Raw genomic sequence first — 27,115 nt, forward strand, 5'->3', positions numbered from 1 at the left:
CCTGATGTTCCATGAGTAGATCGTAATACCACTATCCGCCTTGAGATGTGGCCCTGAACCAGACACACTTTTTACAACGCCTACTAAGGGACATTTAAACCTGCAACAATGGGACAGGTTTTAAGGAGCGGTATACACTCTCAGAAGCCCCTCAGGAAATAACTAAACTCGGAGTCATACATACCTTCAATACATGATCAAGAGATTCTCTAGGATAGTCCAAGAGACCAATTTCCCCCCTCTTTACCTCAGATGTAACTACCAATGCAGATGAAGTCTCAACAATAGGCTTGTGCCAGGAATCATGAAGATGACACGTTTTAAAAACAGTATTCATATAATGATTATACATGTTCTCACAAAAGGGTTAACAAATCTATATCTAATGTTACAGCCCCCACAAAACATGTAGTCCAAAAGAATTTGGCAGGTGGTAAAAATACTACTCATGATATCATGCACTTCCATAATCTCTGACAAGGCTTTAACCACGGCGTGCTTATAGGCGTTCTCATTTCCGTTTTACCTGCCCTTAAAGGTACAAATCAGATTAGTGGATCTCCATCCCTTCAATAAATCAGGCACACTCCCCAAACTTGAATCCTACAAATCAGGTGGTGTCTCCTTTCTGTGCGCTGTCTCCTTTCTGGGCACTGTATCCTTTCTGGGGTCAGACGAACTAGCATGGAGCTTGTTCTTCTCCAGTAACAACCGTAAATGGTCTCTACTGCCAATATTGCATCAACAAGGCCTCCAACAGCAGCATTTCCAAGCTGTTGACCAGAATTCCCACAAGCACTATCACCATAACAAGCATCCGTGACTGCAGAGCGGTGCACAAGTGTGGAGATGGCACATTCACTCGATACTGCAACTGGGGGTGGTCGAACCACCGAGATCAAAAACTTCTGCAAGACAGCGTCCCCTTGTTCGATGACCACACATCCAATCTCTTGGATCCCACCAACCTTAATGATGGTTGTGATGCCTGTGATGCTTTATCCACCTTGTTGTAAGACGTTCTCAACCTCAACCTCACATTGCCAGCATGTCCACCCCCAGTATACATCATTGATTACCAGCCTTTCTAAAATAGCTAAGCACTTTTCCAACCATGCATTATCAGTTTGCCTTAATTCCTCCTGTGCCCAAATAGCCTTTTCAAGATCCTGTAAACGTTGCATAATAGTTACCATGATTGGGGAAAAGGGGGAAACCCCTGGACTCACATGGAAACTACTAGTGCCCTCATGGCCAAGTCTGAGGTCAAAGAAATAGGCAATCCCACATCTTGTGAGACCACTTTAATACCATCGCCAATGGATCGAGATTCACTTCCCTCTGAGACAGTCTATCGCCCCTTACAGAGCCTACTTCCAAAGAGGCAGAGCCCTCCTGACTATCGTACCACTCCATAATTAGTTAATGGACATCTGGAATTTTGGCAAAGTTCTGCATCATAGGAGCTTTTCTTACTATTGACACTGTAGTCGCTGAGGGGGGCAACCGCCCTTAAGAGCCGATACAGAATCACCCAATGTAATCTAAATCGATTCCAACCTCCGGGGCTCCTCCATTATGTTGCCCATACCATTTGCCATATCCACCATAGCATTGTTAGCATTATTAGCATTGTTATTAACCAGCCCTAGGCAATTCTCGGTATAGAAATGATCAATGGAGCGCTCCAGTGCCTCTAAAATTGACCAATCTGTGTTCTCCTGTTGTGTTTCTCTGAAGTATTCTTTGGCCCTAGGCACTGCCATACTTTCCATGACTCCCAATGGATCAGCTTGGTGCACTAGGAGCTGCCCCGGCCCTCCCTGCACCATTCCTACTAATAATGGGGTAGGGGGACAGAGGTGGGGGGGGTCAGAAGGGTCAATATTCCATCTCAGGACATCATATGCAATATCAGTATCAGTACTATCGAAGAGCTAAGGAGAGCTTGGGGGGATCAGCAAGACAGCAGAGGAGACAGTTGATGAAGTAGCTTTAAAAGGTAGTTCCTGAGTCCCACAATCCTGCTCCAACACTTTCTGCCTTTCCAGTGCCCACTTCATGGTAAATTGCATAAGCTTGTTCGACCACTGCAGGTCCTAGAGGTCAAAGGACGTCTTGTTCCTTTTCAACTTTCTGGTCCCCCATCTTCTAGATCTTGGAGTGAGCACCATGGAAAAGTTGTTGCCCCCCAAAGATCAACATTGCACTACAATGCTCTGCCCACAGGCTCTAGAGGGGAGGCAAAAAAGGGGGGAGCGCCCCCGCTCATTCCTCAGACCTCCCACTGCTTACACTTAATTTGTAGTAAATTGTAGTGATTTGTAATGATTTATTTGTTAGACTACTCACTACGTACTGCCGCTATCCCCCATGCTCAAGATCAGCTGCAGGACCTCAATCCCCCCAACACTTCCAAAACCCCCCAATAATCCACTACTCCACACACCATCCACCCTCACTCTTCGAGCAATGACTGGTGGATGGCTGGTAAACAATGGTATACATTCGTGGAGCTGCACCGCCAGCGAACCAGCCAGCCTGCCAACCAGCCAACACTTGATTACAGTGCCACCTTATCAGGGCTCAGCAGGGCTCAACAGGGCACTTTCTGCAAAACCAGAGGGGGGAGGGTCCAATGCCAACACCAATGCTCCAACTCAACTCAACTCCATAAGATGAGTGACACCACCACAGCACATAGCTTGCAGCTCCCAGGCAAACGAGCACCAGGCAAACTACCTTTAGGCAAAGCAAAACAAGAGAGGAAAGGACCGCGGAACATGTCTGAGTGGCAACATTGCTCTTTCGCTATCTGCTATCCGCTGTGTCAAGCTGCACCCATCTCTCTGAAGCTGCTTCCGACATGCAGACAAATTTCTCTGCATGGACATCAAAGCTGACACCATGGCTGTTCCCATCTGAGGAGCCAGGCTAAGAGTTGTCCCGCTTTGTCCCCCTCCCCATGAATCTTCGATGTTTAGTATGCATAGTCATGCTGCCCTAGGTGCTCCTGTCGGTGCACCCTTTTCCAGAGGAGTTCCGCCCCGCACAGTGACCCTGTTGCCATTTCGCCTTCCAGTATTTTGATCTGATCCTCTGCGCCCTTCAAAGTGGAGAGTTACCGTAGTGCGAATGCAATGAGAGGTGGCGATGCATTTAGCCCTGATCATCGCCTTAAGTGCCTCCCACAGTACCACATAATCATCCACGGAGTCGTTGTTAAGATCAAAGTAATCTGCAAAGGCCAGTCTAATCTTCTCCACATACTGCCCATCTGTCAGAGATTCAGCCCACAACCACCGGGTATGAGATGTGCTTGTATTCTTCCGCCAAGTTATTATTGCGTTTAGAGGGGCGTGATCCAGAAATGTTCTCCCCATGTATTCATCCTTCCAAAACTGGGGTAACTGTTCCCTCCCCACGAAAATGTAGTCTAATCGTGAGTATATGCCATTTGGGTGGGAGTAAAATGAGTAGCCCCTCTCATCCCCCTTGCTCTCTCGCCAAAGATCTATTACGTCAAGGTACCAGAGTACGGCTCAAGGATTTGGAAGTTAGTGGCTTAAACCGCTCCCTGTGGTCCGGTCTGTCCAGCTGAGGTTTGAGGATGCAGTTGACATCTCCTCCCCACACTTGTTCCCCCCGCCCCCCAACCTTTTGACCACCCCTGTATCATTATCAAGGTTGTGGGTGTATGAGTTTAGTAAGCATATCTCCCTCACATCTAGCGGGGTAAGAAGAATGAGAGTCCTCCCATCCACATCTCATATAACTTTGGTTGTCTGGAAAGGAATCCCACCCGCTACTCAGGTCAGGACCACCCGGGAGTAGGAGGAATAAGTTGTGCCACGTACCTCGCCTACCCAGCTCGATTTCACCTTCTCCAGCTCGGTTATATTTAGGTGTGTTTCTTGGAGGAGCGCTATCTGCATCCCCTACCTCTTAAGGAACCCCTGTACCTTTTGCCGTTTAGCAGGCCATCCCAGCCCTCTCACATTCCACGTAAGAACCATCAGTGATCCCATAATTGTGACTGTGAGTCCCCTCCTCTTGTCCTTGCAGCACCTCGTATCTTCCGACACCCAGCATGGCATGTAACCTTGAACTGGGATCCACCACCCTCCTCCCGCCCCCCTGAACTCCCTGCCCCCTGCCCCCTCAACACCATAACATCCCCCAACACAACAATAGAATTCAGTAACAAATGAACCATGATAGTAGAACCGCAGTGGTCCACCTCTCCGTCAGAAGCTCTTGACCCTGTGCTTGTGCTAAGGGTGCACGGCCTCGCGCAGACCTGTGTAGGGTTTGAGGTCTCTGTGCATGACCAGAGGACCTTAAGTATAAGAACGCCTAGAGATCAAGCTCATAGGCACCCCCGCCCATTTCCATGCTGCAGCAACCCCTCGTCACCTCCAATGGTGTCCTTCCACAATCTCTTTGTGGATCCGTGTGCAGAATCAATCCCCCCTATTGACGGGGTTAGTTCCCCCAAAGTCTTTGCAGACTCCTCTGTTGACCGCATATCTTCCCCTCGCAACTGAAAAGATTTTTTCTTCCGCCATTGTATCCCTGCTCAACCTCAGCTCGGTCATCGGGAGCCTGTCTCTTATTGAGTGCTAAATTAAAGGTGGCACATTATGTTAACAAGATATAAAGTCTCTTGATTTTTTTCTGAATGTGAAGGAGTATGTTTTACACACACCCCTGATGGGTAGAAGCACAGTTTAAAAAGGAAATGCTCCTTAGGTTTATTTTTACAACTTAAATGTACCTGAGTGAATTATGTGGGCAACTTGCAGCTACTAGGGATTTGATGTGGCGTGGGCATCCGTGCCCAATTTTGAGAATTGTCTCTTGGCGCCTAACTCATTTCACGTATTACTGGTATAATGCCCGTCCGATTCGCAGCTTTGCTATAAGAATCCCTGTCCATTTCCAGTATTGCCCCCTATTCCCAGGATTTCCTTCAGGACCACTGTCACATTTCCATAACAGATGACAGGATGCCTATATTATTCCTAGTATTGCCTCAGGCTCACTGTCTTATTCCAGAATTGCCCTCAGAATGCCAGCTCCACTCCCAGGATTACTTCCCGGATCGCTATCCAAATCCCATGATTGCTATCAGGATCACTACTCCATTTCAGGAGTGCTGTTGGGATTCCTATTCCTTTTTGCGATTGCTCTCATAATCTCGGTTCCATTTCCAGAGCTCTTGTACAGCTCCCTGTCCCCTTTCCGGCTTTGCTGTCTAAAGACTGCACAGCAGGTCACATGCATGGTCATTCATATCTGATATAAACCTGCCTGTATTATAATCAAGTGAAAAAGCCTCAGAAAAATCTCAGACATTAGAAATAATGGAGACATTATAAACATTTCCGCATGTTGGGCAATTGCACTACATATGTGAACACTCGTAGTCAGACATAGTCGCCTTGTTCTTCTCATGTTCAATACATGCTTAAACGTGGAACTTTTGCATGACTTTGCTTTTGGGTGGAGAATCCTGAGCCCTTGTGCGATTCTAATGTCCTTTCTTCTATCTTCTATTGTGCACATGAGATTTTCTGATAATAAACTTGCATGGTCATATCACTTACCTTTTCTAATAGACACAGGGTCACTGAGCAGTGATGCCAACAATTGTCCTGATTCCTGCATCCGATATGAACACCAGTACTCCAGGGACATCATTTGGGTGTTACCAGGGATCGCAGCTGCTACCCCTGGTACCCCCTCTAAAACCCTTAGACCTGGTCCTTGCGACCCCTTGTCCCCTGGACAAAGAAGCAATGCCAGGAGCAGATATCTGTGTTGCACGTGAAAAAGGAGGTTGTAAATGCAGTTAAATGTGCCACAGCATTTTTCACCAGAAGACTAGATCTCATTAGCAGGAGAAATAACAAGGATGCAGGAAAACCATGAAGCTGCCATCACTAACAAGTTGGCAGTCCATTTGTGAAGAATGCCTGAATGGTTGGGTTTAGAGGGAGGGCTGTCTGTGCAGCTCATATCCAGTACTGTAGCAACAGGAAGGGTATGGGCTAGGTCTAGCTAGCTGGGGATGGGTAAGAGCAGCTTGCAGTACTCAGTGACAGCACAGTATGAACGCAAATTTCATCAGTGTTTCTTGTTGTCTGCTTTGCACATCCAGTGAGTCACTGGGCCTGAGATGAGAGGGGTGTGCCCTAGCTTCTGCCACTAATCCTGCCTTGGCACTGTGTGACCTGACCCAGATCTGCCAGACCTTCATCAAAAGAACACTGTGGACAGACGCAAAGTGAGATCATTCATTTGCATGAAGTTTCACTCCACCTTTAAAGTAAACCCTCTGTTGTTTCTTCAAGCAAAACAAATATATGTTTGGAAGGTCTGCCCAGGGGCAATGCACTTGCTTTATGTACAAGAGGATGCAGTCCTACATGGGTTCAGTTCCTGTTCCAGTGCTTAGAAGCTGGAGGAGGCTGTCATAAAGCCAGATATGAAGGGCCAAGAAAATAATAAAATGGGCCTTTTTCTAGTGGTGATGTCATGGAGCTGTTGCTGTTTACAATTTAACATTTTAAAAAACCTGCAATTAGTTTGACATGCACCACATTCTTCCCCTCTATCTCCCATCTAACAAAAATAACAAATAAGCAAAACAGAAATGTGATGGCTGGAAGGTTTTCAATCATTCATAACCACTGGCACAGCTCTGGGCAACCCTGCCGACCATCGTTTTTCTGGTTGGACTTGTGTTGTTCATTTGCTGTTTCCAGTCTGGGGCCAGACTTTTCATGCACTGCATGTCGCGCTTAGGGGTTAAGGCCTCCTCCAGATGCTCTGTCTGTTTACAGTTTAGCCTGAGTGATGTACAATAGTCCAGGTTGTTGTGCTGTACGTCTGCATACATTCATAGTAATTCGGTAAAATGGGCCCATGCACAATGATATTAACGCTTCATATGCTGTTCCATTCTTGTATGAAATGTATATCATGTAATGTATATCATATTATAGTGATATCGTAACCATATTTTTCTTATTGTACTGAGGAACAATGCTATGTGATGCCACTTCCTGTTTTGTCAAGGGGTGAAATGTGTGCCATCACTTCCTGCGATGTCATGTGGGGGTGCAGTGCAATGGCATCACTTCCTGTCATGTCATCAGAGGCCAAGGGTCGTGTGGTGTCACTGCCACTACCCATGGCATGTTCGTGAAATGACATCCCTGCTGTACTACATTGCTATGCTTGTTGTGAAAGAGCACAGTTTCCAGTTCCCATTATTGGCATTAAAGTGCTACCTCTTTTATTTCAATAAGTGCAGAAAAGCACTAGTTGCAAATTCTTTTTTTACAGTGCTGATAGAAACGTAGATAATTACAGATAACATTTGTGAAATTTGATTGTGGTAAATACAGACGGAAATGCTAAAAATATAAGCACCAGAAAACCAGAAGCCTAAATTATGATTTAGACTTTTGGACGTAGTTGTGACACATAAGGTCGTTTAGAATATTGGATGATTTAGCATTCCTCTATCTACGAGATTCAGGCTTGATACTCTTCCACTTCTGCTGCTTATGTGTGGCAGTAGTTACTGCCACATAAAAGCATTACCGAAGGCGGTAATTACCAATCTTCATGGAGTACTATAGGACCTCCAAATGGGGCATAGATTAGGGGTCTGCATGACTCAGAACCATGTGGAACCTTGAAATTACTGGATGCTTACTTTATACAGTATTGGTATTCCGGTTGGGTGGTGTTTCCTGAGGGAATACTCAAAACCTGTAATTATCCCCTTAGGTTTGTATGCCAATATAGTAAGAGTTGATGGTAAGTGTTTGTTAAAGGAGGCAAATTAGATCAACAGGGAATAAAGTTCCTAGCTGTTTTGCTCGACTTGAAAAAGTGTGTTTTCCTTGCACCATTGATGTGTTAGAGTGGAGTTTAAAAATGTACATGCTGTTATTTGTTTTTCTTTTACAACAACTCAAATATACCTGAGTGAGCTTTAAAAGGTTTGTGAGCTGCCTGTAGTTGTTCTATGTTCGGGTAGATAATTCTTTAGATTAATTCATGCATTCGTTTTTTGTGAAATAACTGTTAATTGCCATATTTTGTATATAGAGGAACTATATTGATCAGCATATCTGGAGATTAGCTACACATGTAATTACTGCTAAACTGTGTATAGTTTAGCAGTGGTTAATGAAGGCTGTATAGATGTGGTCCGGATGTATTTAGAGAAATTACAGTTGTGCACTGATGTACATAGAAAAATGTGCATATTACTGCATGTTATCTCTGGCTTTCTATTGTGAAAATTATCATTTGTCATTGCATTTGATTTGCTTGTATTTTGCAATTGTTTCAATTTTGTGATGTATGTGATTGATGTTGTCATTGTTTTAAAACATATCTAATACTCTAGATCCAAGAGTGCAGTGGACATATTCCTAAATACAATATGTAATACTATCAATAGATATGTGCATGACACCCAGCGTTTATGTACAGTTAGTCCCCCCAGGTGTCATTTTTTCAGGTTTCTGACCTCCTTCAATGGAGGGCACACCGAGGAGATTTTTTTTCACAGATTTGTGTCTGAAATGCCTTTTATCAATGGTTTTATCCCTGAGCGGCATGCAGGCACACATGCACAAACACACACGCCCACACATATGGAATAAGGATGTCACTTTCAGGAATCTGCCAATAACTGTGGGCAACAAGTTAGCAGCCATGCTGAAGAAGCTTAGTGTCCATCGTTCGTACATATGTATACAAGTGATCTATAGAACACAAACCTAGCTGTGAAGCAACAGAGGGTGCAGGGGAGGCAGAAGAGCCAGAATGCACAGGAGGAGACCGGGAGGTAGGCGCTATGGAGAGGAAGACGTAGCATTGAGTGGAGCGATCAGTGATTAGCGAGATGTTCTTGGAGGAAGAGTAGGGTCTTCAGGTCCTTTCGGAAATGAAGGATGGGGAGAGAGTATTTTCTGTTTTGTTAATGTGTTCCCAAGACAGGGTGCTTATCAGTATAGTTTAAATATACTAATTCACAGTTTTATACAGCACCAAAACAATATGCCAAAATGCAGCAGCCCCAGGGCCCTGATAAATCAAAAAAAGTGGGACATTTTGATTTAGCATCGGGGATATGTGGCCCCAAATGAGCTATATTCCTCCTCTTAGGCAGGCATGTAAGAGGTGAAGGCCTGGTTGAGTTTAGGTGACGTTAGTGGATGGTTGTTGATGAGAGGATGGGGGGAGGGGAGACTGGGGCCATCAGGTGGAGAGTTTAGAGGGTATTGAATGGGGCAGGGCTGCAACAACCTGTGTGGCATTTAGCAATGCATTGCAGATGAAGGTGAGGTCTGAATAGTTGGGGCTCAGTGAGACATGGAGGGTTGCACTTAGTGAGTTGGGCAGAGATAGTGGAGTCATCAATTAGTTAGTGTTGGGATGGGAGGTAAGGAGGTGCCAGATGAGCATGGGTATGGAGTGTATGGTTATCGATGGACAGTGAGCAGGCATGTTAGTATGGGACTGCAGCGGTACTGACATAAATGGTTGTGGTCTGTCAAGATTAAAGATTCATACAGTGGTGTGAATGGAGGGCATGATTGTACTGGAAATTATGTTGATTGTTAGAGTAGGCAGGGTTAGAGTGGGTGTAGAGGGGTACAATGGTGATGGGAATGTCAGGATGGGTGAGTGGAAAGACTGCAGCTCAACGAGTCTGGCGGGTTGGCAGGGAACAACTTGTTCGGGAAGGTGGCATCGGGAGTGGAGAGTGGTGAGCAGCTCGAATGAGGTGCATTATATGACCGTTTGGTTTAGCGAGAGAGGGTTTAGACAGAGTGGATGAGCGTGTAAGTGCAGGTAGGCAAAACAAAAAGTTGATGGCTGGAAGGTTTTGAATTAATCATAACCATGGGTGCAGCTCTGGGCAACCCTCCAGACCATCGTTTTTCAGCCTGCCAAGCCATTACAGAAGGGGAAAGACCATATGCAAATCAGGATTGGTCCCACCCCAAAAGAGGCAGTCAAGCCCAAACTGCTAGGTCACACCCCTTCTGCACGAAACCACAAGAATCCCCAGACATGTTTTGGCCTTGTTGGGCATCATCAGTGAGGAGTAGCTTGAGTGTCTGAGCCTAGAAGGCATGGGACCCACGTCTGGGCATACCCATCCCACTTGGGGTGACTTAAGCAAAACAAAAAAGTGATGGCTGGAAAGTTCTGAATTAATCGTAACCTCAGGCATCGCTCTGGGAAACCCTCCAGACCATTGTGGCTGTTGATGCCTTTCCTTTTCCTCGTGGTATTTAGGTGTGTGTGTGTGTGTATGTGTGCGTTTAGGGCACAGACTTCGCTCTGCTCCGATTAAGCGGGTGTCATTGGCAGGGTGACCTTGGGTAAGGGAACTTAGTACCTGGATCTTGATCTTTTAACTGGGACTGCATGCGAACCATGTATGTCACTTTCTTTCACTTGTTTGATTTACGCCTGTGGATGTAAAGTTGATTGGCTTGAAATTCTGATCTTACCATGCATGAGGGTCTGTAGGTGTGGAGGGACTTTGGGGGAATGAGGGCATTACCTTACCTTGGGTGGTGGGACATAACAGACAGGGTCGGCTTGCTTGGTTTGTGATGGACTAACACTTCATTAGACCTTTAAAAAGGCTTTGATGCAATTAGCTTTAAAATGTGTAAGACAAACTCAATCTCCCTTGCTTTGTATTTTAAGGGCATTTGGGGTTTAGTGATAATTGGAGATGGAATCCAGTGCATTACTGTCAGCATTACTGTCAACATAAAGTCTCATTCTAGTGGTAATGCTGGTGCATTTCCAAGACAAAATGGTAGGGCTCAGACAGTCATGCAAGGTCTGCTCCGCTTTCCTTATCCACCTTGGACATCCATCAAAATCCCTTGCATCGGTAAAAGTGGCCGGAATGGTGGCGGTAACCATTTTTCCCATGTTTTCCATCACTTATTACAAATCACAGGGTTTAGAAAATGTCCAGCATGGTAACTGCCTGCTGCAGTCGTTAATTGCAGCAGGAATTTGTGATTTTCTTGAATCATAGTGCAAAAGAAATGTGTTAAAACTGCTAATGCCAAGTTAGACACTTTTCTCTTGTAGTACAGTTCAGGAATAAGAATTGTACTAAGTGCACATTGATGTGTTCCCTGCAATTTTACACTTTATCGAAAATGGTCCCTTTAGCTCTTAATCAAATAGAAAGTGAAGTCTGTCAATGCTGTTCATCCTACTAAAATCCAACAGGACATGAAACCTTGTTTAGTTATGTGTAACTTAGAGTTTAGAATGTGGTTCTTAGTAGATAATATGGCTTTTTTTAAATAGTATTCTAAGACTATATTTGGTCTTTTTTAGTGATCCATAAAAGTCTTTTTTTATTAAGGCTAGTGTATGCATACTCTTTATTTACTAACAGAATACACGAACAAAATGTATGTTCTATTCTTTAAGTATTCACTTTGCAGTGAATAGTAAGTACATCACCACTAGTGACCAATACTCAGAAGACTAAAAAATTACCAGAAGAAGATTGTCCATTCTGGTGAGGGTCAGTATCATTTAAAACGTGAATAGAATATGTGCACAGTGTCCACGTGAGGTGGTACAGTTGCAATTTTGGCGTTAGGCTCTGGGGCTCCCGCCCGGTTGCCCAAGCAAGGCACTGAGGATTCTGCTGGGAATCGAGAATATCACCTCTCTGGCACAAGCCAGACAACCAGCCTATTTTGCAAAAATAAAACTAAAGGTAACAGCTAATCAGAATCAGAATCTCCACTTGGGATTTGTAGTCATGGAAAGCCGCCGTACACAAGCCGGTCTGGCATGAAACTGGAAGCAAACTTCAGGAAAGGTTCTTGGCAGAAAGAGGAAGAGTCAACTATGACCAAGTCAAAATAGAGATTAAAACCTTGTCCAGAGAACGGCTATGGAATGATGGGAGAGGGTTCGTGCTCTACTCTCCCTGGTAGCCTATGTACAGTATAAGGGGAGCCTGTGTCCCTGGGGGCCCATATAAGATTCAGATTTCCTGGAAGGACCAGGACTCCTTCTCAAAGCCAGGCTAAACCTGCTCCTCCTGGCGAAAGTAACTACTTGGTTAAAGGCTTCAACAAAATGAAAATGTGGTACAGGTGCAGAGGATGATCTGGTGACCTTTATTCTGTTATGCCCATTTTACAAAAGGGAGAGTATGAGATGGCTGGCACCTCATTTTTTTGCCTTAAATATTAGATCTTGTAAGGAGGCGATGTTTCTAAGTTTTAACTTCCTCTATGATCTGATGAATTACCTAGGTCAGTCTTTAAAAAAGAGGTTTCACATAACAAGTTTTAGCACAGGTTTTTGAGGAAAGGTCTGATGGTGCTATCAAACATTGTAAAGGATGTGGTCTTAATTGGACCAAGTTATATTTTACGGTTCTGTTTTATTATGTAATGTGCTGTGATCTAATGTATTCATTATGTTAATGGAGAAACCGGAATAAAATATTATGATGATGACAGTGTCCCCTTAAGGCAAATTTGAAATATTCCACGACGGAGTTGAAAAGTGAAGAATAAAACACTGGTGAGGTTTGTTTGTGGAAACGTGAATTCCTCACACAAGCAAAAATTGCAGGCGGCATGTAAAATTGATTCCCATGGAATTCACTGTTTGTTTTTACCAGGTGGTAAATTCACGCAAATTCCACAGGGATCTATTGCATTACCACCAGCATGAAAATACATGCTGGGATATTGTAGCCGCATTTGTTAGTTGAGTTGAAAAGGCGGGAGTACATGTAAAGTCCGCCCTGCTCCCTACATCTGCCGGACAAACTGCAGAACATCCTATGAATCTATAAAAGTGGCAATAGAAGTAAACCTACACTTGTACAGTCCTTTGTACCGAACCCAGGGACCCAGACCATGATTTCTGGCGGCATCTCAGTAGACATGGCACTACTTCCCTAAGCAAATGTGATGCTGGACAGTGCAGACAAATAGTTTATATTTATGCTGACGTCAAAGAATACATTGGCCTGACTAGAGCTAGGAGGACCTTCACAGGTGCGCTTCTAGAAATTAGAAGGGTGAGATCCTCTGTGTGTTAATGTAGACAACACCACGGGCTGGCAGCAGCAGGGGTGGAGGTTTCTTTCTCATGACCTGAATGCATATTTATGAAAGAATAAACATTTATGCAAACCTGCAAACCATCTTTAAATTGAGTAATTTAAATGTAACTAAAACCATATTAGTTCTGGCTGTGAAATAATTGTAATGGTTTATTTTTGCAAAGTGTGTGATTTTTAAAATAAATGTTGTGCAACTAAAGGACGCTGACCCTTGAAGCCCACAGTGAGATGGAGAAACTGCATGTGTCCTTACAGACCACTTTGGGTGGGCAGGGTACAGGCTGGCATAGGGACAGGCAAGGGGGAGGAAGAAAGACCCGAGAGGCAAGGGCATAAGATAGCTGCAGGAAGCTGCATATAATGGGAATGGAGAGGCAAAGAAAAGAGTGATAGGCATGGGATAGGAGTAGGAAGGGAGAGGCAAGGACACAGGAAATAGCATGCACGTGGCTATGATAGGTATATCAAAGAAATAAGGAGTGGAAAGGTAAGGAAAAGGAATAGGATAGGTAATAGCTTGTTTGGCAATATTCTTTCTAGCCAAAGATTGTTTTGACCTCTGGCCACTTTTACGTCATTATGTCCACCACAACACCCCCTTACATAGCCACCACAACACCCCCCTTACCTAGAACTTTAATCTGTATGATGTCACTGGCGTCAGAATAGATGGTGGGTCCTGTTCTTGGGTGATAGCGGCAGGTGTAGGCCCCTTCATCTTCCTGCTGCAGGTCAGTGAGGAGAAATGTGGCCTCTGTTCCAGGAGGGTCCTGTGTCGGGAGGACAACAGCGGCACCTCTATAAAGGGTGAATCTCATAGATGGATAGAGCCCCACACAGCGGATGGTCAGGTTTCCTCCTCTCGTGATCACGTTGCCTGGGATCACCTCAACTGTTGGTTTTGGGGGGGATCCTGCATCTACAAAAAAGAATGGAAGTGACTGGTGAGAGAATGCAAAACGTCTGCCCCTCAGCACTCCCATTAGATGGCTCCCAGCAGGTCGTGGTCTAATGCTTCCTCACTAACAGCCTCCTGCCCTCAATCTCTTCCCTCTTCGAAAAACACGAGAGACCCCAGTCTGCAAGAAGTCATTGCCTTCATGGCTTCTATCGGGCGTCTCCCAATTAAAAGATTATTCACCTTTGGAGAAGTTGCTTCTGGAGCCTTTTGCCCGAACTTTACCACTACCCTACCATTTACCTTTGGATGCCAGAGTAATAGCATGGCCTTTAGTGTAGCTTTGAGGTCACTTAAGGAATAATGGGCTGGCCTCACACATGTGCTTCCCGCAATAACGCTCACTATACAGTGGCACACAGAGCCAGCTTCACCAGCAAACCCGCTGCGGTGGAAGCAGGTGCCGCCGGTGCGTGAAGTAGGACCCGCCATTGAGGACGGTGGCACTAACTAGGGGGCATGGCCGTAGTGCTGGGCGAAGAGTAAATAGTGCTGGATTTATTCTTTAGGGGGAGCTGCCGGCCCGAAAGAAAACATAGGGAGACGCTGCAAACTGGAACAGGACGTTTAGGCACGACCGTTTGGCTGAAGGTCCTCTTTCAGCGTGCCCTGTTGCCCCAGCCAAAAGGGCGCAGGGACCTTTAGGCACCAGTATGTTTTGGCGCAGACCACTGCATTCAAGAATAAAGAACAAACAGCGCCTGATTCAGGGAATTTTGTGCATGCTGAAAAATGTCTTTGCGCACGTTTCAGCGCGCAAAACTCCTTCGTCCAATTCATGGATTGGACTTTGCCTGTATTTCCGAGACTTTGCTTGGCTCCGTCACATCTTTGCCTGCAGTCGAGCGCTTTGCGTGACACGCCACACAAACAGGCCGATTCATGGAAATAATGTGCGCAGAAAAACCGACGCACGTGTGCGAAAACGTGCGATTCGCAGTGCCACAGAAAAAATCTCAGAAAATCGCACAGAAAACAGCGCACATCCATTCATGGAAGCACGGGCATGAGCAAAATGTGGGATGTGCACCGAAAAAGTGGCGCCGCATGCTAGCGCACAGGTCATCTAACGCTGTGCGATAAAGCCACAGCGAATTCGCACATAGCGCGGCGCACATCCCAAAAGTAGGCGGAAAACGGGGCGTGACACGCGGAATGGGGAACAACTCGTGAAAATGTGGGCGTCACAGGGGAGGACCAGGAGGCAAGTGCGCGGAACGCCCAGACGCTCGCCTACAACAGGCATTCATGGAATCGAATCGGGTAAAACAGCGCACGGCCAAAGACGCGCACATGCCCATACCCGTACGCCACAGAAAGCAGGCGGTAGCGTCCCAATACATGTGCGCCAAAATGTGCGCTTAAAAAATACCGTATACACAGCTCAGCGATTGTGCCTGGGGGAGCGTGTGCGTGCATTTCAGGGGTGCGCGCGAAGTCATACGCGCGTTTTGGCTGGGTGCATGTATTTCAGGGGTGCGCGAGAAGTTTCACACGCGTTTTGGCTGGGTGCGTGTATCTCAGGGGTGCGCGAGAAGTGTCACACGCGATGGTGCCTGGGGGAGCGGGGTGCGTGTATTTCAGGGGCCTGCGGGTGGTTTCACACGCGATGGGGCCTGGGGGAGCGGGGTGCGTGTATTTCAGGGTCCTGCGGGTGGTTTCACACGCGATGGGGCCTGGGGGAGCGGGTGCGTGTATTTCAGGGGCCTGCGGGTGGTTTCACACGCGATGGTGCCTGGGGGAGCGGGGTGCGTGTATTTCAGGGGCCTGCGGGTGGTTTCACACGCGATGGGGCCTGGGGGAGCGGGTGCATGTATTTCAGGGGCCTGCGGGTGGTCTCACACGCAATGGGGCCTGGGTGAGTGGGGTGCGTGTATTTCAGGGGCCTGCGGATGATTTCACACGCGATGGGGCCTGGGGGAGCGGGTGCGTGTATTTCAGGGGCCTGCGGGTGGTCTCACACGCGATGGGACCTGGGTGAGCGGGGTGCGTGTATTCCAGGGGCCTGCGGGTGGTTTCACACGCGATGAGGCCTGGGGGAGCGGGGTGCGTGTATTTCAGGGGCCTGCGGGTGGTTTCACACGCGATGGGGCCTGGGGGAGCGGGTGCGTGTATTTCAGGGGCCTGCGGGTGGTCTCACACGCGATGGGGCCTGGGTGAGCGGGGTGCGTGTATTCCAGGGGCCTGCGGGTGGTTTCACACGCGAAGGTGCCTGGGGGAGCGGGGTGCGTGTATTTCAGGGGCCTGCGGGTAGTTTCACACGCGATGGGGCCTGGGGGAGCGGGTGCGTGTATTTCAGGGGTGCACGAGAAGTTTCACATGCGAAGGTGCCTGGGGGAGCGGGGTGCGTGTATTTCAGGGGCCTGCGGGTGGTTTCACACGCGATGGGGCCTGGGGGAGCGGGTGCGTGTATTTCAGGGGCCTGCGGGTGGTCTCACACGTGATGGGGTCTGGGTGAGCGGGGTGCGTGTATTCCAGGGGCCTGCAGGTGGTTTCACATGCGATGGGGCCTGGGGGAGCGGGTGCGTGTATTTCAGGGGTGCGTGAGAAGTCTTACACGCGATGGTGCCTGGGGGAGCGGGGTGCGTGTATTTCAGGGGCCTGCGGGTGGTTTCACACGCGATGGGGCCTGGGGGAGCGGGTGCGTGTATTTCAGGGGCCTGCGGGTGGTCTCACACGCGATGGGGCCTGGGGGAGCGGGTGCGTGTATTTCAGGGGTGCGCGAGAAGTCTTACACGCGATGGTGCCTGGGGGAGCGGGGTGCGTGTATTTCAGGGGCCTGCGGGTGGTTTCACACGCGATGGGGCCTGGGGGAGCGGGTGCGTGTATTTCAGGGGCCTGCGGGTGGTCTCACACGCGATGGGGCCTGGGTGAGCGGGGTGCGTGTATTCCAGGGGCCTGCGGGAGGATTCACACGCGATGGGGCCTGGGGGAGCGGGTGCGTGTATTTCAGGGGTGCGCGAGAAGTGTCACACACGTTTTGGCTGGGTGCGTGTATTTCAGGGGTGCGGGAGAAGTTTCACAAGCGTTTTGGCTGGGTACGCAAATCCATTGGACCAAAGGCCCTTACAGCGCAGGCGCGTCTGTGACGTGAACTGCACATCCTAGTCACAGCTCTTGTAATAGGTCCTTAGCACGTATACGCGGAAGTGACGTTGGACGTGTGGTCCGGTTTAAAAGGTACGTGTAGGATGTCATTTCCTTGTACGTGCTTTTCGTGGAGAGCGAGTGGGTGAAATCTGTACTTCTTGTCGGTTCACACGCGAATTACTTCACAGCGTTTCGAGTTCGTACTCCCTGTTACCTCTGTCAGTTTTTCTTTTCCTCTTTTTCTCTGGACCTGTTTCCTCAGACAGCGTTCACTTCTCCTGTAGTCCTGTCTCCTCAGACAGCGTACAATTCTTCTTTTGGCGGGGGTGTTGCCAATGCGTGGGCGCGCACGCGCGTCTACTTCCCGCACTTTTTCCTGGCAGACGGTGAGTTGCACACCTATTTTCCAACAGTGCTTGCCCCGTGTGTCGCGTACCCCTTCAGAGGTCATTGTAGGCTGCGTGTGACACGCATACGTTCATTATTGTGTTTCTGGGTGCCACAGCGTAGTGCGTGTTTTTGTTTCCACGCACGTGGTCTACGAGGGGTCGCTTGCACGTCATTTTCTGTTATTGGGGTGCCTGTGCTTTGCGTGACCCGTCATCTTTCCCCAGGGGTTCCATTCAGCCTTGCAAGTGCACTAGGGTATGAATACCATCTAGTACCCTACCCCTTTGACCCCCAATTGCCCAGGACAATACTTTCCTGCTACTCCCATACGCACAGCTACATCAGTGCCATGTCTGGGAGGCGAGCAAGAGGTAAGGGTGGCAAAGGTGGCCGACCCTCAAGAGGTGGGCGTGGTGGGCGCGGTAGGGGACGTGGCCGGGATTTGCAGGCTACCCCTAGCACCCCACGTGTGGAGGACCAGTCAGGGAGAACCATGCCCCCCCCTGGTTGAGGAAAACGTGACTGACACCATCGATGCTCAGCCCTTGTTGGACCCGTCCATTGTGGCACCTGACCTGGCACAGGCTGACTCCGAGGCTGATTACCAGGTCCCCAAGTCTAGGCCACGGGTGGCCGTGCCAGTCAGTGTCACCAGGCCACGTGTATCAGGGGCAGCCATGTCATCTGCTGCCCCAAGTAGGCGGGGTGGGAAGGCTGCAGGGGCAGCTGCAGCTCCGTCCACCCCAGCTCTGTCTCTCCCAGCCAGGACAGTGTTGGTCCCAGTCCGTCAGTCTGAGGTTCCCCCTGCCACTATCACACTCGAGCTAATGCCTGCAGGAAGTCAGATGGTCAGTGTGCCATTGCACACTACGACACAGTCCACCGGTGCTCCTGCCCCGAGTGGCCAGAGCGGCATATGCCACTCACAGTCCCCACCACCTTACAAGAGGAAGAGGAAGAGTGCTCGTGCACTACAGGCTGATGCCCCAGACACGGCTACACAGTCCGGCACACCGAGGAAGCCTAGCTTCAATGATGCCGAACTGAATCAACTTGTGCAGTATGTGTCCGATCATGACGCCGAAATGTTGAGCACTCCAGGGTCTAGGATCACACCTGCTCGGCGTCAGGCACACTGGCAGGCCGTCGCGGACAGCATAAGTTCCCTTGGGTTTATGAGGCGCACAGCTACTGAGTGCTACAAGCGATGGAATGACCTAAAGCGCAGGGCAAAGAGTAAGCTGGGCTCAAGTCATGCCGCAACTCTGGTGACTGGAAGTGGGTCTCCAGTAGAGGACATTGAGCTCACTCTACATGAGAATGTTGCTGGGACCTACGTCACAGAGGAGCAGATCCAAGGTGTGGGAGAACTTCCAGATTACGAGGCATTGTCCGGTGAGTGCACATGCATGTGTGTGTGATCCATGTGTACGTTGCATGTGGGAGGGGTCCAGGGTGGGTGCCAGGTCAGGGTGTGTGTGCCTGAGTGGTTTGGGTCACCCATGTGCTTCATCCAATGCATTTGGCCCCCGGGGATTTGGGTATTGCAGTGTCCCTTCTGGCCACAGCAGGCATTTGCCACTATATTGCGCCAGTTGACCTTGAAGTGGCAACATGCAACAACATTGTACCGTATTTTGCTGTGCACGTTCTGGCTGATTGTTGAAATACCCCCAGTTCTATTGTACATCACTCTGCCCCATTCTCACAAATATGACATGCCTCTGGTACATGCCAACTGTGGGATGGCACTGCTAGCCAGCATGCATCTGATGTGTTGCCCTTCCATCTTGGTGTCATCAGTGTCTGACATTTTCCTCCCCTTCCAACTCAGTGACAGTGCATGCATGGGAGGGTCATGGTCATGTGGGACATGTGTCTATCAAGTACTGTTTCTGTAGCTTGTCTGGCCTATTTGTGTGCCATGGTGCTAATGCTTGTTTCCATTTTCTGTCTTTCATGTTTTTTCAGAGGATGACGCACTTGATGCTGTTGAGGGTGAGGAGATGGTGCTCACCCAGGAGGGATCTCTGACACGTCTGTGCACGAGTGGGGGACGTGGTGTGTTGGTGGGTGAGAACCCACTCTTGCTGCAGGGCATTCTCTCCAGGGCTGTATATGGGTGCACCTCCCCAGAACTCTTTTCAAGTGTTGATTCGGATGAGACCCATGTGGATTCGCAGGTATGTGTTCATGGAAGGGATACTGTTCTGTCCGACCCACCTGCACCAGGGGTAGAGCCCACTATGGGGATGTCAGTGTTGGTAGGTGCGCCTGTGGTGGTTACGGATGCAGGGCCACACTCCGCAACATCTGATCCTGTTCCTGGGCCAGCAGATCAGAGGGGAAATGCAGTCCTGCAGCCTCAGGCAGTGCCGACACAGCGAGGCGCAGTTCGCCTTGCCCCAGACAGGTGTGGTGCCCGCCAACGCGGTGGCCGTCCGCCACCTGGCAATACCGTATGGGAGCAATCCATATATGGTATGGCCAACCAACAGGCAGCATCATCAGAAATGATTGCTCAAGCCATGGACAGGGTGGCCACTTCCATTGTCCCCCCAGAAAGGCAGAGGGAGCTACTAGAGCAGGCAACAGCCTCCATTTGCCAATCAGTAAGGGAGGACATGTTGGCGTCCAACAGGGACAGACAGGCGGCCCTGGACAATCTGAGGGAATCAATTTCTCTAGATGCCCAGGGACAGAGGGAAGCCCTGAGGGGAGAGGTCCAGCACCTCAGGCAGACTCTACTGGACCTTGAGGCTTCCACTGTCACCAGGACAGAACAGCTGCTGGAGCGCCTCACCCGTACGCTCTCAGCAGAGATGCAGGCAACTCGGGCGGAGGTCCGGGCAACACGTCGGGTGTTGCATGGGGATCTCCGCACCATATCCCTCCAGAACGAGGCCTTCAACCCCCGCATGCTTGCTGCAATGGAGGACCAAACCAGGGCTTTGCGTGGGCTGCCTCCCATAGCACCACCACCTCCTGTGGCAGCAGCAGAGGTTGAGGAGAGCGAATCCAGCAGTGATTCTCCCACAAATTAGTAGCCGTGCAGGCCATGAGCCCATGGAGGTGTTTTATTTTTGCAACATTCACCCAGGTGGCTGTTGGTGAGCATCCTGTCCTCGGACATCCTGGGTGGCCTCCCCCACCCCCCTGGCCCCCACATGGCCATTTTTGATTTTTGCTTTTTGATTTTTGAGGTGCAGTGTGTTGCCTTGTGTGGCTCCTGTGGGCATCCACTGTATTCCGTTGGGCACATGCAGGCTTGTCCTGAGTTTGGGTTAGATGCTTGGGTTTGTGAGACACACACCCCTCCTGCTTCCCGTTTCCATGGGCTTGCAAAGGGTGTGCCCAAGTGACAGTGACTTACACAGTGACGTTGGACTCCCATGAGCTATGTGGCCAGTCTGTAGTCAATACTGTGTATACATTCCTAGTGCATATTGTAGAAGTATTGTACACTGCATGGTGTATTGATGTGTGCTTGTGCTTCCATGTCTCCCTCCTAATTTGCAGGGTCAGTCCTCATGTCTTCACAAGCCCGTCTACTTTGGAGATGGAGTTCATGTTGTAAGCAGTGCACTCACAGATGTGGCTGGCACCAACACTGTACAGTAAGAGGTGGTCGATGTGCTGGCATTATCAGGTTGTAGGTCAACGTATCCTTTAGTATTTGGTCATGTTTGTTGTTATTTCTACATGTATGTGGGCATATTGTGTGTGGGCAGTTTCCATTTGTGACACTGTACTTCGTGGCACTTGTGTAATGTTTGGGGTATGAATTTGTTTGCTCTCACATTGCATGACATGCCATGGTGGAGATGAGTGTGGGCCTGCTGGCAGGTGCCCCACAGTGCTGGGGGTGGGGGTGGTAGGGAACTTGAGTTGGACATGGGTGGGGGCCTGCTGGCAAGTGCCCCACAGTGCTGGGGGGTGGGGGTGGTGGGGAACATGAGTTGGACATGGGTGGGGGCCTGCTGGCAGGTGCCCCAGAGTGCTGGGGGGTGGGGGTGGTGGGGAACATGAGTTGGACATGGGTGGGGGCCTGCTGGCAGGAGCCCCACAGTGCTGGGGGGTGGGGGTGGTGGGGAACATGAGTTGGACATGGGTGGGGGCATGCTGGCAGGTGCCCCACAGTGCTGGGAGGTGGGGGTGGTGGGGAACATGAGTTGGACATGGGTGGGGGCCTGCTGGCAGGTGCCCCACAGTGCTGGGGGTGGGGGTGGTGGGAGACATGGGTGGGGGCCTGGTGGAGGGTGCCCCTGCACTGCTGGGGGGTGGGGTGGTGGGGTACATGAGTTGGACATGGGTGGGGGCCTGCTGGCAGGTGCCCCACAGTGCTGGGGGGTGGGGGTGGTGGGGAACATGAGTTGGTGATTATTTGTGCAAGGAGACATGTGCCTTTGCTGGGGGGCATGCCCATGTTGGGTGGGCTGCCTGTGGGACATGACCAGGGATGCAGGGTAGTCCCCTGTGGTGTGGGCTGCCTGCAGGGGCCGTGGAGGGTGTACAGGGAACACCTGGGAGGACCCACACTGGCAAATCACATGTAGGACTCCCGGCACCCCTGCAATACACGTACCCTGCTGAAATTGCGTGTAAAACTTTTTGCGCACCCCTGGTATACACGCACACGCTCCCCCAGGCCAGATCGCGTGTAAAACCACCCGCGAGCCCCTGAAATACACGCGCCCAGGCCAATCGCGTGTGGAACTTCTCGCGCACACCTGAAATACACGCACGCAGCCCAATCGCGTGTGAAACCACCCGCGAGCCCCTGTAATACACGCACGCAGCCCAATCGCGTGTGGATCTTCCCGCGCACCCCTGAAATACACGCACGCAGCCCGATCGCGTGTGGAACTTCTCGCGCACACCTGAAATACACGCACACGCTCCCCCAGGCCCGATCACGTGTGAAACCACCCGCGAGCCCCTGAAATACACGCGCCCAGGCCAATCGCGTGTGGAACTTCTCGCGCACCCCTGAAATACACGCGCCCACGGCAATCGCGTGTGGAACTTCTCGCGCACCCCTGAAATACACGCGCCCAGGCCAATCGCGTGTGAAACCACCCGCGCACCCCTGAAATACACGCACGCAGCCCAATCGCGTGTGGAACTTCTCGCGCACCCCTGAAATACACGCGCCCAGCCCAATCGCGTGTGGAACTTCTCGCGCACCCCTGAAATACACGCACGCAGCCCAATCGCGTGTGGAACTTCCCGCGCACCCCTGAAATACACGCGCCCAGGCCAATCGCGTGTGGAACTTCTCGCGCACCCCTGAAATACACGCACGCAGCCCAATCGCGTGTGGAACTTCTCGCGCACCCCTGAAATACACGCACGCAGCCCAATCGCATGTGGAACTTCTCGCGCACCCCTGAAATACACGCGCCCAGGCCAATCGTGTGTGAAACCACCCGCGAGCCCCTGAAATACACGCGCCCAGGCCAATCGCGTGTGGAACTTCTCACGCACCCCTGAAATACACGCACGCAGCCCAATCACGTGTGAAACCACCCGCGAGCCCCTGTAATACACGCACGCAGCCCAATCGCGTGTGGATCTTCCCGCGCACCCCTGAAATACACGCACGCAGCCCGATCGCGTGTGGAACTTCTCGCGCACCCCTGTATTACACGCACACGCTCCCCCAGGCCCGATCGCGTGTGAAACCACCCGCGAGCCCCTGAAATACACGCGCCCAGGCCAATCGCGTGTGGAACTTCTCGCGCACCCCTGAAATACACGCACGAAGCCCAATCGCGTGTGGAACTTCTCGCGCACCCCTGAAATACATGCACGCAGCCCAATCGCGTGTGGAACTTCTCGCGCACCCCTGAAATACACGCGCCCAGGCCAATCGCGTGTGAGACCACCCGCGAGCCCCTGAAATACACGCGCCCAGGCCAATCGCGTGTGGAACTTCTCGCGCACCCCTGAATTACACGCACGCGCTCCCCCAGGCCCGATCGCGTGTGTAACCACCCGCGAGCCCCTGAAATACACGCGACCAGGCCAATCGCGTGTGGAACTTCTCGCGCACCCCTGAATTACACGCACACGCTCCCCCAGGTCGCGTGTGTTACTTCTCGCACTGGTACAGGGTTGGCGCAGCCCTTTGCAATGGTTTTGCGATCTTGATGGCTTTTCCTTGCGCGAGGGCTTTCTTGGGGGCGTAACTGGCGCTGCTGCAGGGTCGCTGCGATACTCTGCGCCACGGCTTGTTTTGGAGGATTAATCCATGAATACGATGTGCGCTGAAATGGATTTTATCGCACGCGGCTGGCGCAGACATTCGCAGGGGAACACTCTGCGCCAGCCGCGTGCGATACTTTTGACTGTATTTCCATGAATCGGCCTGAAAGTGTGGGACGGGCCTACACAAAGTGATAAATATGGAGTAGAACATGCATATACCCCATTCGCCCGGCAAAATGAGGAAGAACAAGAAATAACGATGGCGTGCTGCAAAGAAATTGTATGCCCAGTCAACCTCAAACGCAACCGAATTCATGGATTTCAACACGCCTCTTCATGTCGGGAGAAGTCACACGCAAAGCTTTCTTTCTCCCAAATGCCTGTCCCCATGCTGCCACATGATAGGATATGCTGCCTTGAATTGTGGTGGTTTGTACACAGGTTAACTGAGCGCTGCCTGGAGTAGAAATGGTATACAGATTATGGGGGTACATTTTTGGGTTGTAGGTGTTCGTACACAGTGTCACCAGAGTGCTCCCTTGGTTGCGGAAGGGCGGCCTGCAGTATTGTCGTGGTGCTTGATTGTGGGGATAAGGTAAGGGCAAAGGTTGGTATATGCCGCTGGTTTTGGTTTACCTGGGGGTGTGTTGTGGGTGTGCCGGGCACTACACTAGTTTCTCTGCACCTAGGGTGACTTTGCAGTTAGAATTCCATGAATATGCAGAACACACAAAAAAATACTTTTGCGTGCAGGTAGGTGCAAAGTTGTTTTATGTGCTCAGTACTTTTCAGGGGTGTCCGGACATTTCATCGACAACAATTGGTCGACAGGACATTTGGTCGACGTAATTTCGTCGAAAACCAAATGGTCGATTTTTTTTTAAAATGTATATATTTATTTTTAAGGTTGTAGTTTAGAGAAAAAAATGGTTATTTAGTCAAAAAAGGGGGTTGGGGGGGGGCCCCTCCAAAAAAAAAAAAAAAAAGGGTAAAAATAAAAAAATAATAAAAATTCGACCATTTGGTTTTCGACGAAATTGGTTCGACCATTTGTCCAGTCGACCAATTTCTTTCGATGAATTGTCTGGTAACCCTTTTCAGGGACTGTGCGCTTTTTCAATTAATCGGGAACACACCGGTATGGGATCCGCTATGATTAAATGCGAATAGGCTTCCATCTAGCAGAACACATTGATAATAATTTGCAGAGTCCTGTTTAGAAACGATCTAGTTAGTGGGTGTGCAACAGGTAATGGGGTTGCGGTACGAAATATGTGTATATTTTTAAAAAGTCAGAAATGAGATCATACGTTAGAAATATGAAAGTAGACTGCAGCTCTGTGAGAAAATCATGATCTTTGTAGCAGTCTTTTGCCTTTTAAATAGCAGTGCGCATACACTCACATCATGTGTTTTATATTAATTCCAAAAGTGAATTCCTATTCAGTTAAAACTGCTTTCATGAAATGTATCGGTCCCAAGCTTACTGTTGCTGGAGCCCCAACCTACAGCTCACTGATGATACCCACTATAGCTGAAACATGTCTGGGGTTGCTTGAAGCTCAAGCATTAGTGGTGTGACATTATTCTTATTATGAAGATGTGAATAATATATTGTTTTTCTTAAGAGTGTACACGGTTTATCAATGAACCTAATGCACCACTTATTAAATAAAACAATAACAAGATGTGACATCACATGAGGAGTTCGGGCTGGAGTGTGGCTTTTGGGGTGTGACTCGGACTGATATGTATCCAGTTCTCGGTCTTTTGCAGTGGCATAGAAACCTGAAAAGCGGGGTTTGGCGGAGGCCCAGAGCAAAGTCAGGAGTTATCAATTGTTTAAAACCTCGCATCATCAGTTATCGGTTTTGCATACTGAGTGACAACATTCCAGTGGTCGCTGAGGGCTCAATTCATGGAAATGTGGGCAGAAATCCCATAAGGGCCATGCGCCGAGAAAGACTCTGTGGGAACCTGCGCACAGAAAAAAAATGCACACCCACGTATTCATGGAATAGTTTGCGCAAAGTAACCGTATTCGCAAGTCGCAACTGGAACGCCCCTGACACGCCCACATGCAAAGCATAAACAGCCAGATCAGCTAGCTTTGCGCACTTACCCGGGCTTGAAAACACGCACCCTTCAAACAGTACGTGCTGTCCACCGCAAGCAGACCTGCACCCCGGGGACTCTGCACAGGGTCCCCCATAACTGTTCCCGGCACCTCGAAACCTGCGTATGAGAAATCGTAACTCAGTCTAAACTCGGAAAATCTGTGTGCGTACCCCCGTAAACCATTCTTGCGCCCCGCCTCATTGCTTACGCGCACCCCTAAGTAACATTCGAACCCCGATTTAGTACACGCACCCCAAAATCTGACATTAAACCCCCCCTCCGTGCTGCAAATCTTACGCGCAATTTTACTTACGCCTGCCTTCGGGTGGCAGATTGTATGAAGGACTTGCATGGCCATTTCCTGGCCGATAGGTTGCGTGATCGATTCCATGAATACGTCTCGTGCCGCGCGATTGTGGGTGTTCGAGGCACTGCCTGCAGGCCGTCTCTCAGAATGCGCACTTTTTTGCAATTTCTTCCATATTTTTGGTGTTTCCGCCCCTTCCCAGCCCTCTGCGCAAGCCACGCCCATGCTCTGCTGGAGTCTCGCGCAAAGCCCTCGGCAGCTCGCCTAGACGTGCCGAGCTAGCCCAAACTCCACACATGAATCGACAAAGCCCTATCGATCTGGTACTCTTTCCGGCAGTTAGTGCTGAAGTTAGCAAAAATTGCGCAGGAGAGAAGAAGGCATCCAGCCGAAGAAACACCCCTTCAACCCCACCTCTCTGGTAAACCTGCATTGCCTTAATCACTATGAAAGCAGCTGGATACATTCCCTATGTATTCCTGCCCACTAGTAGCATGCCATGGGGTCACTGGTATTCCGGGGCCTTACAGGGCCTACATGTCTATCGAACAATAACACTGAAACCCTCTAGTGGAAAGATCAAAGTGTTTGCCTAAAAAGATTGCATGCGCTCATATCTAGCCGCAAGACATGAGCTCGCTTTGCAGCCACCATACTTAAAAGGTGTCAGTCCTAATGCCATGTAGCAGATTCTATCGATATGTGGAACTACGCATGAACCATAATCCAAGAACGAATGGATCGCCTTCCTCGAAGTTCATTTCTTAGTCAATAAAAACAACTAATCAAAAGGAAAAGATATTTTTCCATCAAATGGATGTTTTTACGGAGCCTAAATGGAAAAGGATTTTTGGCACAGGTTCTATGTGCA

The 27,115-nt window shown here is 49.6% G+C and overlaps 1 protein-coding gene across 3 annotated transcripts in view; it reads right to left on the reverse strand.

Annotated features, from left to right (window-relative positions):
• The window catches only part of LOC138526208 (osteoclast-associated immunoglobulin-like receptor), a 213,748-nt gene that overhangs the window by 63,457 nt on the left and 123,176 nt on the right, over window positions 1–27,115 (reverse strand). For all 3 annotated transcript variants that reach the window (XM_069636690.1, XM_069636674.1, XM_069636682.1), the window contains one exon: window positions 13,800–14,090. In XM_069636690.1, coding sequence (XP_069492791.1) covers window positions 13,800–14,090 — 291 coding nt within the window. The remainder of the gene's footprint in view (window positions 1–13,799; window positions 14,091–27,115) is intronic.

This window comes from Ambystoma mexicanum, chromosome 1q (genome assembly GCF_040938575.1).
Source record: "Ambystoma mexicanum isolate Mex_15411 chromosome 1q, UKY_AmexF1_1, whole genome shotgun sequence".
Lineage (NCBI taxonomy): Eukaryota > Metazoa > Chordata > Amphibia > Caudata > Ambystomatidae > Ambystoma > Ambystoma mexicanum.